The following is a 12,360-nucleotide window of genomic DNA, read 5'->3' on the forward strand; positions in this document are numbered from 1 at the left end:
TATTTTAGCAAAAGAGGAAATCGAATTAACTTGCACACCAAACGATAATGATAGAAAATTCATTGTAAATGACACGTGTTATTTCTGTACACTAATTGAACCAGCTTTCGATTGGACACGGTGTATATTGCATAACATATGGCAGTACGATATTAATGACAAAGTTGGAGTCACAAACAAGATTACGGTGCGTAGGAACGAACGGAACTGGAATTCCCGCGGAAAAATCAAAAAAGAGAAGCAACGCAGATGGACAATGCGGCAACGGAAGAAAGAAGAGGGAAGGTGGTTTTGCGTTAATGTTATATAACTGCGAATAGCGCGTGTGTAAAGATCGATAGCTATAAAAGCAGCAAGATGAAAGATCCGAAGCACAGTGCATCGTAAGTGCTTTTCAGTTCTTCACGATGGCTGAGAAAACGCTCGGCTGTCTTAGGACTTTGCTCCTACTTTCCTTTGTTTCCGCCCTTCTGGCGGCGCCACCTCCAGGTGAGACCACATGTTATATTGTTTTATGCAATCTAGGAAACCTTTTGAAGTTGCATAAAATTGCAACCTTCGATTTCATCTTTTCAAAGTCGTTCAGTTAAGTCATTTTAAAATTCAACCACAGTTCATTCTAAACATTCGTCGACAAACTTTCAATTAATTACAAATCTTCATTGATCTCGATGACAAATTATTCTGACAATGAATTTTTGTGGATGCAATCTAGAACTCAGAGGTGTCGAAATGTTTGGGTACATTTACACTACACTGTGGTGTAGCAAATTTTATTATTTTAGATTTTTTATTAATACAGACAGTCGATTTTTTTAATATTATGAATAGAATTGCTTAGCGTTATTTCGACTCTAGTGTCATCCATGTATGTCATTGAAAATGAATATGACATTGAAATGTATATGAACAGAAAGTGTCACATTGAAATGTAGTGTAATTGAGTGTATTACTAGGAAAGTTTGATAAAAGGAAAACAAAGTATAGTGCACACTTACTGTAATATTTGCTGTGACATTTAATTTTGATTGCATGAACGTTAAATTTAATTTTGACAAAGTTTACAATTAATAAAATCATATCTTTTATCATATTTTAATGCCATTTCATAGAATCGATGATCATAACTTTATTACTGTACACATTTTTTAACAGAAATTGCATTTACGTGACTTTAGTTGTTAAATTAACAACTTAATCGTGTTAGGAAGAACATATATTGATCATTTTCACTGTGATATGTAATTGTGCAATTATATTTATTTAGAATTAGAAACAACCACGGTATCTTCCGATGACGGGCCTACTTTATCGACTAAGCTGGAACCTCCTGCGGCATCGGAAGATGAAGATTACAAGTACATTGTTTACTTGATAAATCTGTCCGGGGTGAAGAATGAAAGTGGTGAGACTGCGGAAGAAACGTTTGACAATCAACTCATAGAAACAGTTCCGGAAATAGCAGGTAATTAAACATATTATTTGTTATTACACGTCATGTAAAATGTAGATGAAAAAATATCTTACAACTTTTTAAGATAAGGGAAATAAAAGACTGTCAATTTATTCATGCACCTCGAATTCTTTCAACTGCTAAAATTCTGTGTTTTGGAATTTTTTTAAATCGTACGTTTGTGAATTTTTTCATTTGCAAATTTGTGATTTTGTTAATTTGTAAATTTGTGAAGTTGTAACTTTGTAACTTTGTGAATTTCTAAACTTGTAAATTTGTAATTTTGTAACCTTGTGAACTTTTAAACTTGTAAATGTGTAACTCTGTAACTTTGCAACTTTGCCAATTTTTAAATTTGCAAAGGATAACTAAAAATTCATCAAAACTTACAAACAAATAAAATCACCAACGGCCAAATGAAAATACCAGCATCACAGTAACCTCCATGAAAATAAAATCTCTCGAAACTCTCAATACAATTAAAATCAATTTCTTAGAAACAACAAGAAATTAACAAGTTCGTTTACAAACACAATAACAATACAAACGTTAACACAATGCAAAATTTGAAACAGGACCATGGTCAATGGTGATGATGATCGTCAATGTTGACGAAAAGGGCAACGAAACGAAGGTTCCGATGGACCTGAACGTCGCCGCGGACAAGTTGAAAAAACCCCGGGGCGTGAAGATCCAGAAGCTCGAAAAAGATGGCGAGACCAAAGCGCTGAAACTAAAAGTAACCAGCACCTCGGATCTGATGCCAAGAAAGGCATCAGAGACACTGAAGAAAATTCGTAACAGGAGGACTACTTTTGGAGGACACGGAGGTGGATTTGGAGGAGGTGGATATCCAGGTGGTGGTGGATGTGGAGGAGGAGGATGTGGAGGAGGTGGCTATCCTGGAGGCGGCGGTGGCTATCCCGGAGGTGGTGGTGGCCACCACGGAGGTGGAGGCTATCCTGGAGGCGGCGGTGGCTATCCCGGAGGTGGTGGTGGCCACCACGGAGGTGGAGGCTATCCTGGAGGACATGGTGGATGTGTAGGAGGAGGATGTGGAGTCTATCTTCCAAAGTATCCTGGTTATGGCTATATACGTTAACTCTATACGTTATGATTCATTGTGAGTTTTTGAAGATCATGAAACCTCTAGCTTTCTTTCGTCTAATAAGTGTGTAATATATGTTTAAGTAAACCAAATAAATATACATTAATAATAAAAGTGTCAAGTTTATAAGCTAAACTTATATTTTTGATCCAATAACTTAACAGTGACATTTACTTTGTTATTGTCGAGTAAACTCGTCGTCGTTCGGTTTCGGCGACACATAGGTGCGCTCTCGCAAAATAGGTTGCCACAGCTAACTAGTTAAACTACGTTCCTAAATCACAGTTTTTAAGCTAAATCACATATAGCTTTTTCAAGCAAAGTGTTTAAAAAACTGTGGTTTTTCGTTATCAATTTGAGGTCTATGATATTCTGGCTCTGGTGAAGAAAACATTTTGATAATTCTTGATAATAATTACACGCTTTGTGAATATATTTTGTACACTTTTATGATTGAAGAATGGTCAGCAATGCATTATTTACATGGTTCGATAATGAAAGTTCATAAATAATGTTCGGGTAACGAGTAATTAATTATTTTCAGTCAACATTCCGATACGTAAGTACATGAGCCACCTATGTCAATTCTACTCCGCATGCAGAGTGCAATATTTCGGCACTTTGACGACGTAGTATCGTTCCTGAGGCATTTAGAAACAAATTTCCATTAGGGTTTGATACGTTCTGATGCCTAATAAAACCAGAAAATCAATTTTTGTCGAATTCGGTCCAAAACGGTACAAAACTAAAATTTCAATTTTCTCCGAAATTAGGCAATTTTACGTATTTCTGAAGGTCAGAAATTGTTCTGTGACCTCTCTAGAACCTATATAATGCCGCAAGAACCTCCTCAAATCGCTAGAAAAGAAAATAGAAAAATAGTCCAAAACATGGACTAAAAAATTAGCGTCCATCTAGCGGTGAAAGTTGGAACTACAAAAATATAAAAAAGCGATTTTCTCGAAAATTAGCGAACTTTGAGTACCTCTGAGGCTCAGAAAGTGTTATGTGATCGCATTAGAAGCAAAATAAAGCAATAAAACTCTCTTGAAAGCTTTAATAAAGAAAATAAAAAAAATGTCATTTTATGGAGAAAATTTGTGGCGCCATCTAGCGGCGAAACTGCGAACTAAACCGAAAAAACGTATGCCCGTACACGCGTTAAGCAGAAATATAAAAAGCAATATTTCGCAACTTTGACGACGTATCATGCTTCTTTAGACGTTTTAAAGCAATTTTTGTTCAATAAGTTATTCATGTTTTTGCCTATTAAGCCCAGAAAATCAATTTTTATTTAACCCCTTTACCGCGTGTTCGGGTATACGTTTTTTGAGTTTAGTTCGCAGTTTCGCCGCTAGATGGCGCCACAAATTTTCTCCATAAAATGACATTTTTTTAATTTTCTTTATTAAAGCTTTCAGGAAACTTTTATTGCTTTATTTTGCTTCTAATGCGATCACATAACACTTTCTGAGCCTCAGAGGTACTCAAAGTTCGCTAATTTTCGAGAAAATCGCTTTTTTATATTTTTGTAGTTCCAACTTTCACCGCTAGATGGACGCTAATTTTTTAGTCCATGTTTTGGACTATTTTTCTATTTTCTTTTCTAGCGATTTGAGGAGGTTCTTGCGGCATTATATAGGTTCTAGAGAGGTCACAGACCAATTTCTGACCCTCAGAAATACGTAAAATTGCCTAATTTCGGAGAAAATTGAAATTTTAGTTTTGTACCGTTTTGGACCGAATTCGACAAAAGTTCATTTTCTGGCTTTATTAGGCATCAAAGCGCATCAAACCCTAATAGAAATTTGTTTCTAAATACCTCAGGAACCATACTACGTCGTCAAAGTGCTGAAATATTCATTTTTTTATTTTCCTTATATGATGCTATATATTCGTTAATATTGATTATATACTCTTTGTTATATATTCCATAGGTCCAAATTATGTAAATTATGTGTTCAGAACAGTTCACACATTATACTATATATCATCGATAACATAGGAATTGACAAAGAAAAATGGTAAAAAATTTTCTTCCGAATCACCAAAAACCATTTTCACAAATATCTTCTGTTGCAAAAAAACGCTTATCTACAAAATTTAGTCGAAGCATAACGTTTTTCCGAAGTTTCGCCCAAAGCTTGGTAAGGGTGGAAAATGTAAGAATTTAATAGAGCCTATTCACTTAGAAAGAAGGTATAATTAGTCATATTGTGATTTCTAGTTATAAGAACGCGGGATGTGAAGATTTAGGGTTGTAATATGGGGATGTAGCAATATGTGGAGATGTAGCACATGTGGAGATATAGGGATACAAGAATGTGGACATACAGGGGTTCAGGATTATAGAGATGTAGAAATGTAGAATTTAGGAATATAGTAATCTAGGTATGTAGGTTACTGAGATATAAAAATAGAGTCGTATAGGAATTTGATGAAACAGGGTTGTGGACATATAGGGATCCAGAAATACATACATGTACATACATGTGTAGGTGCATGTATAGAAATAGGTGTATAGAAATTTAATTTTATAGGGATAATATAATGAACTTGGTGTATAAGGGCTTGTGATATAAAAACATGGGTATACAAGTATTTGAGAATATGTGGACATGTGGACATATATGAATATGTAGGAATGTGATGATATGACTCTAGATATCATCACATATATTGAAATTTGTTTTACAAAACCAATCAATCTGAGCATACAGGGGTTTCTAATACAGAAATTTAGAAATATTCGCAAATACATAAATTCAGGAAATTACAGAATTACAAAATTGCAAACTTCTGTAATTACAAAATTATAGAAATTAAAAATAGGAAAAATATAAGCATACAAAGATGTAGGTCTAAGAATCTTCGTACCTAGCAATGTAGAGACCATAGAAGTCTTGGAACACTTTATGTAGAAATACTTCTTAACATTTTCACTATAGCTCCCAAATCACTATACCAAAATTTCATTAATATCAAATTTTTAATGTACTAATTAAGTATCAATAAAATAGATAATTTCACGTGTTAAAAGCTGACTTTCTAAAGTTACAACACTCCCCAACAAAAAATGTAATATGGCATGCATAAAATCGTCCGAAAATGATACGAGGTACGTTCACCGATTGAATTCAAGGCTACGACACTGACTCACGGTTATCCATTGTGAGAGAATCTCGTAAAAACAGTGTCCCGGATAATTAAGGTCTATTAACAGAAATCTTTGAGCAGAAGCTGAAGAAGCCTAAAATTTTTTTATTAGATCTTTGGCTTTGATTTCTAAATTCCTAGATGAACACCTTTAGCCTAACTTTAATGAGAGAAAATATTTTTAATTATGGAGAAGTTAATCTTGATAATGCCAGAGATGATCTTGATGGTTTTACTAAAACATGATAATACGTGAAAATTGTTTTAATCTGCTTCAGAGTACTGTTACTTCGTTTTGTGTTAATGTGATTTGAAAGATTTTTAGAAAAATTTAAGAATAGAATTACTGTTTCATATAATACTTGCATAATAACATGTATTATAATATGTGTGAAATATATAAAATATATAGACAATTTATGTATGAAACATGTGTAGACATATATACATATGAAGTATAAAAATGCGGATATAAAAATAGATAGAAAAATATGTGTAGATAATATGTAGATGAAAAATAATATCAATGAGACATTACATATGAAATACATAAGTAATTTGTAAATAAATATATATGTAAAATATATAGACAATTTTTGTATAAAACATGTGTAGACATATATGCATATGAAGTATAAAAATGCGGACATAAAAATGGATAGAAAAATATGTGTAGATAATGTGTAGATGAAAAAGAACATCATGGAGAAATATACAAAATATGTAGATAATTTACAAATAAATATATATAAAATATATAGACAATTTATAATAAAGTATAAAAATATGGATAGAAAAATATGTGAAGATAATACACAGATAAAAAATAACTTAACAAAAATGTGTAAATATGAAATAAAAAAATATGGTGTTCTAAGGCTATGTTTACAGTACCAACTCTCTAAATCCCCAAATCTCTAAATCTCCAAATCTCTTAATCCCCAACTCTCTAAATTCCCAACTTTCTAAATCCCTAACTCTCTAAATCCTCAAATCTTTAAATCCCCAACTTTCTAAATCCCCAAATCTCTGAATTCCCAACTCTCTCAATCCCCAACTCTCTCAATCCCCAACTTTCTAAATCCCCAAATCTCTGAATTCCCAACTCTCTCAATCCCCAACTCTCTCAATCCCCATCTGTCTAAATCCCCAACTCTCTAAATTCCCAAATCTCTAAATCCTCTACTCTCTGAATCCCCAACTCCCTAAATCCCCAACTCTCTAAATCCCCAACTCTCTAAATCCCCAACTCTTTAAATCCCCATCTGTCTAAATCCCCAACTTTCTAAATTCCCAACTCTCTAAATCCCCGACTCTCTAAATCCTCAACTCTCTAAATCCCCAACTCCCTAAATCCCCAAAATCCCCAAATTTAAAACTTCACAACCATAAAAATGTCAAAATTCGATTTCCCACAAAGGTTATGTTTACAATACCTATATCGTTTTATCACAATTTCAATCAATTTCAATATCAATGACCCGTCTGTCACAAACGTTCAACACTTTCTAAACATTATCGTTTCTTCAAAATGAAATAACGCAAAAAGCTATCGCTTTGAAAACATTCAAAGTAAACTAGCATAGATAAATGTAGATTTTCGATGTAGAAACGTACAAAAAAATGAATGCACATTTGGTAATAAAAAATCGATGTTTATCACGTGTTTACAATTACGTGTAAAAGTGTAGAAGCGATATTTGAGTCATCGACATGCAAGGTTGTTTTCTCGATACTTATATGTGCTTCTAATGTGTTTCCGTGATACCAGAATAGGAACTGACGCGGTGTGACGACGAACCGCATGAAAAGCGAAAAATGATAATTGTACCTTGGATATTATCAATAATAGCTCCTTAATAAACATACGACTTCTGCTGCTTTTTGCGATGCCCGCAATCTGTAATTTGTCGAAGTGATTCGTTGCTTTATTTATGGCAGATTTTTATTTATTTTATTGTAGACAATTTGCAGACACTGCAATTATTATCATTTGTAGACACTTCGGACTTATCGTGTACTTTATGACTGTAATTATTACAGACATATTTATGGTACAGTTTATAAAAGTTTATTGCATTAGAATTTATAGAAAACATTATGTGACGTTTTTTAAATTTTTATACAATTTTAAATTAATTCTGTGGTAGTATAATTTATTAAAGGAATCCATCTTGTGTACCATAAAAATAAATCTTCCATTTATGTTGGTAGTAAATAAATTTTACTGTGTTTCAGAGGAACTGGTATTTTTTAATTTTATACATAACTGCAGTAATATAATTTATTATAGATTAATCACATATTTTACAAAAATAAATATTCTAATTGTACTTTATTTATATTGGTAAATAAACTTCATAGTAGTTTGCACATACTTCTATTTTTAATTTTTACATACAAAGTAAACTAACTAACTAAGTAACTAATAGTTACAATAATATAATTTATTAAATAAATCCAATTTCATAAAAATAAAAGTACCATACTTTTTTACATTGATGTTAAATAAATTGTACAGTGTTTTTCATATACAATTACTTTTTAATTTCATGTGCATATAATTACAATAATGCAACTGAATAAAATGATTCAATATTTTACACGAATAAATTAATTATTTTTACTATAATTTGCACTAATATTTTTTAATTTTACAGAGCGTACAATACAGTTGATTAAAATAATTAATTACAAATTTCATTAAAACGTAATCATATTATCATACAAACACCGTATAATTCAATCTGATAATTATTGAATTAATTCGATAGATACAATGTAGTGATTAATTTGTAAACTCTACGAAAAGTCTGTGAAACTGTAAAAATATAGCATGTTAATGAATCATCCAGCAAGAGAACGTTGCACGAAGTCATTAAGCTGGTTGTAATTCAGAAAATCCCAGTAAACACAGGTGAAGTATCTAATTTGCCATTCGATCTCGCGTATGTGTAATTACGTATCAAGATATAATCAATGTACGCGAACAATTAAGCTAATAAACTGCTTTACAGATCCAGATTCCAGGAACGTCATTTGCAGAAATAAATAGATGCGTCCATTCTTCTGCGTAACTCATTCAATGAAACGGTGAACAATTGTAAAAATATTTACTCTTGCTATTTTTTCTGTGCGCTGAATAAGACGGGCTGACATGAGACGTATCAATTAAATGTAACTGTTAATTATATCGTCGTAGTACATTCGATTTTTATGCTAATTTTAGCGTTTATGTAGATTAACTGTTTGACGTATTTGGAACAATGACTTGTGGGAGTAAAATTTTATCTTTTTCCAAATTTCGAAATCTCTCCAAATTTATTAATTTCCAAATTCATTATTTTGTAAAATTTTGAAACTGTAAATTTTCAAATTTCCAAGTTTCCAAATTTCCGAATACTCAATTCCCCAAATTTCTTAACCCCCAACTTTCTAAATCCCCAATTCTCTAATTCCCCAACTCTCTAAATCCCTAATCTTCAAGTCTTCAAATCTCCAAATTCCCAAATTTCTAAATTCCCAACTCTCTAAATCCCCAAATTTCTAAATTCCCAACTCTCTAAATCCCCAACTCTCTAAATCCCCATCTGTCTAAATTCCCAACTCTCTAAATTCCCAACTCTCTAAATGCCCAACCCTCTAAATCCCCGACCCTCTAAATCCCCAAATCTCTAAATCTCGAACTCTCTAAATTCCCAACTCTCTAAATCCCCAACTCTCTAAGTTCCCAACTCTCTAAATCTCCAACACTCTAAATCCCCATCTGTCCAAATCCCCAACTCTCTAAATCCCCAATCTCTAAATCCCCAAATCCCCAAATCCCCAAATCCCTAAATCCCCAAATCCCCAAATCCCCAAATCCCAAAATTCCCAAATCCCCAAATCCCCAAATCCCCAAAATCCTTAAATTTAAAACTTCACAACCATAAAAATGTCAAAATTCGATTTCCCACAAATTTCAATAACTCACACTTTGTAGAATAACAAATTTCTAAAATTAAAAAAGTTCTGAACTACGATGACGTGTAATTTTCGAAAGATGTTTATGAAAGACAATTATTGAAGTTACTCATTCACTAGTAACTAGTGCCTAGTTATTAATAACGGAACCATCATTAAATAATCGCATCAAGGTTTTGTTACTCAACAAATCAACGTAATGTGTATACGTAAATCAGTTATGGTGAGCAAGATTCTACGAGTAACTATGAATACAAAGTGTAATATGAGAATGACAATGACATAAATCAAGATAGGATAATTGCGGCTGTTGTCTATTAATCTTCTTAATTACTATATCAGTTTTCCGCCATTTTAACCTACACGAGATTTCTATCTACGTAAATTCTCTATTTTTGTATGCGAATCTTTCGACAAACATTTTACTCGATTTTTATGGAGAAAGAAATAACTATAACTGTAATTATACATTTTGATATATGAATTAATTTCTTTCATTAATAATTTATGAAATTTATAATAATTTAGTAATATTTTCGTTGTTTCAATAAATAATAAAGTGCATATGGTATAAACAAACAGCGCAATATAAATAAAAAATAAAAATAATAAATAATTATAACGAAATAAATATGGAATATTTTGTAATATAAATAAGCAATGAAAATAAGAAATAATTGTAACAAAAGAAAAACAGAATAAATAAATATTGTATTAATGCAAGCAGCCATAAATAACAACAATAACTTGTTGATTGAAATTCCTCAATCATCTGTTTATCTCACTCAGATTATTTTCAGGTTCTTAAAACAAATTTTTATCCTTCCGTGTTTAACTAATTGAACTTTGCGTCTCAACAGCAATAAATTGTAAACACTGATAGACTTCGTACATAATTAAGAAAATGAAAAGGAAATTATGGAAGTGTGTGTTTATACATGAATCCCGTTATCACTTTTGTACGAAGTTTCACGAAAACTATGTGAAATTAGTACCATTACGTTTTAGTAGTATTGATCATCGATAAATTATTGATTTTATTGATATCGATAGTATTATTAAAATATTCCTAAGTTAATACAAATGAATACTAGGTTAATACAAATGAGTTTTAAAATTTAAAGTAAATCAGACGGTATTTGATGTAACCTAACTTGACCTAACATGACCTGAGGAATACCTAATTTTATGCAGATTCCGAATAACGAATGAAGCTTAACGATACTCATTTCATAATCTTATAGCAATTATATAATAATGTTATCACGTAATGATTATATAGCAGTCGTATAATATAATCATATAAGAATTGATTTTAATAATCTTTGAAGATACAAGTTTGTGTATGAGGTTAGGTTTGTATACTTAGAATTATTATTTCTGTGAATTGTGATAATGAATTATTATAGCAGTTATATAATAATGTAATCATATAATGATCATTAGGTTATGTACGGCAAAAATTATTCTTTTTATAAATTCATAAACCTATTAAAATCATTTATTATTTCATTATTCGTGACTAGTTAAGTATAATTAAATATTAAAATAAAAATGATCAAATTATACGTTACATCCTAGTTGCGGCAATATAACGAGAGTCTACTGAAACCTAGAAAATCATAAAAAATGAAATCCAGATTGATTTCTGAAACCCAGAAAATCATAAACAATTAAACACAGATTAATTTCTGAAACCAAGAAAATCATAAGAAATGAAACCCAGAAAATCATAAGAAATGAAACCCAGATTGATTTCTGAAACCCAGAAAATCATAAAAAGTGAAACCTAGATTGATTTCTGAAACCCAGAAAATCCTAAAAAATGAAAACAACCTGATATCGCATAAACCGAATAATAGCGTTCAATCGCGTTTAACAGTCCATTAGTTTTTTTGAATCATGACATAACCTAAAAAATATGATGATCGAATTGCATGCTATTCATGGATCGGGTCGGATTTGCTTCTATAGGCCAAGGTCACGAGATATTAAGATTCTAAAACAGTCAACAACGGGAAGAAAGGATTGCAGTTGCTCGTTCGAATATACACGGAACAATTTGTACGAACCACACGGAACAATGATCTCATCATTCTGCTTAGGAATACCAGTAACTAATTTGTCTTGACGAAAATCACTGCGATAGGTGTGGGGATTTTTTTCCTTCACAGAATTTTAATCGTGCACGTGTATCAATTTCGATCTCTTTCGTGGAAAAAAATTAATTTTCTTTTAGGAATTTTTCACTCGATGCAACTGTGAGATTTGAATGAAAAATTCATTAATTGAAGAAAAGACGGCTTTAATTAATTTCTGTGAAAAATGATATCTGAGGTCTTTTGTTGCATAAGTTCTTTGTATTTTTTTCTCGACAATTATATGCAGTTTTTAATACAATTAATTAGGGAATTCTACAATTTTTAATACAAAACCTTAATTTAAAAATGTTGTAGTTTTTAATACAAAATTTAAATAAAATTAGAAATATGAGTCAAATATGAGTTAAATAAAAGTAGTATATTCTCTTAATAACTTTGTACTTTTATTATTCTACCAAAATTAAATATAAATAAATATCTCCTAAAATATAACTATTATTTATACTAATTACAATCTATGTGCATACTTAATATTTATTAATAATTACTTGACCAATTTATTTTATCCTTGAACAACG

General features: G+C 31.3%; 1 protein-coding gene across 2 annotated transcripts; it reads left to right on the forward strand.

Moving 5' to 3' along the window:
• Nucleotides 1-330: 330 nt before the first annotated feature.
• On the forward strand, nucleotides 331-2,722 carry LOC143265821 (uncharacterized). Of its 2 annotated transcripts, XM_076540024.1 has the most exons (4): nucleotides 331-489; nucleotides 1,268-1,465; nucleotides 2,029-2,382; nucleotides 2,443-2,722. In XM_076540024.1, exons 1-4 carry the CDS (start codon nucleotides 408-410, stop codon nucleotides 2,553-2,555), a joined length of 747 nt encoding a protein of 248 aa, XP_076396139.1. In that variant the 5' UTR covers nucleotides 331-407; the 3' UTR covers nucleotides 2,556-2,722. The 2 variants fall into 2 exon arrangements, with proteins under 2 accessions (XP_076396139.1, XP_076396138.1); XM_076540023.1 differs by having other exon boundaries at nucleotides 2,029-2,722.
• Nucleotides 2,723-12,360: the final 9,638 nt, after the last annotated feature.

Source organism: Megachile rotundata, chromosome 2 (assembly GCF_050947335.1).
Source record: "Megachile rotundata isolate GNS110a chromosome 2, iyMegRotu1, whole genome shotgun sequence".
NCBI classification, from domain to species: domain Eukaryota; kingdom Metazoa; phylum Arthropoda; class Insecta; order Hymenoptera; family Megachilidae; genus Megachile; species Megachile rotundata.

Bases quoted from the DNA above. Each gene is read 5' to 3' on its own strand.
- LOC143265821 (XM_076540023.1), top strand. From the start codon at position 408: ATGGCTGAGAAAACGCTCGGCTGTCTTAGGACTTTGCTCCTACTTTCC. The intron at 490-1,267 runs GTGAGACCACAT...ATATTTATTTAG, and splicing joins TCTGGCGGCGCCACCTCCAG to AATTAGAAACAACCACGGTA. The intron at 1,466-2,028 runs GTAATTAAACAT...AATTTGAAACAG, and splicing joins AACAGTTCCGGAAATAGCAG to GACCATGGTCAATGGTGATG.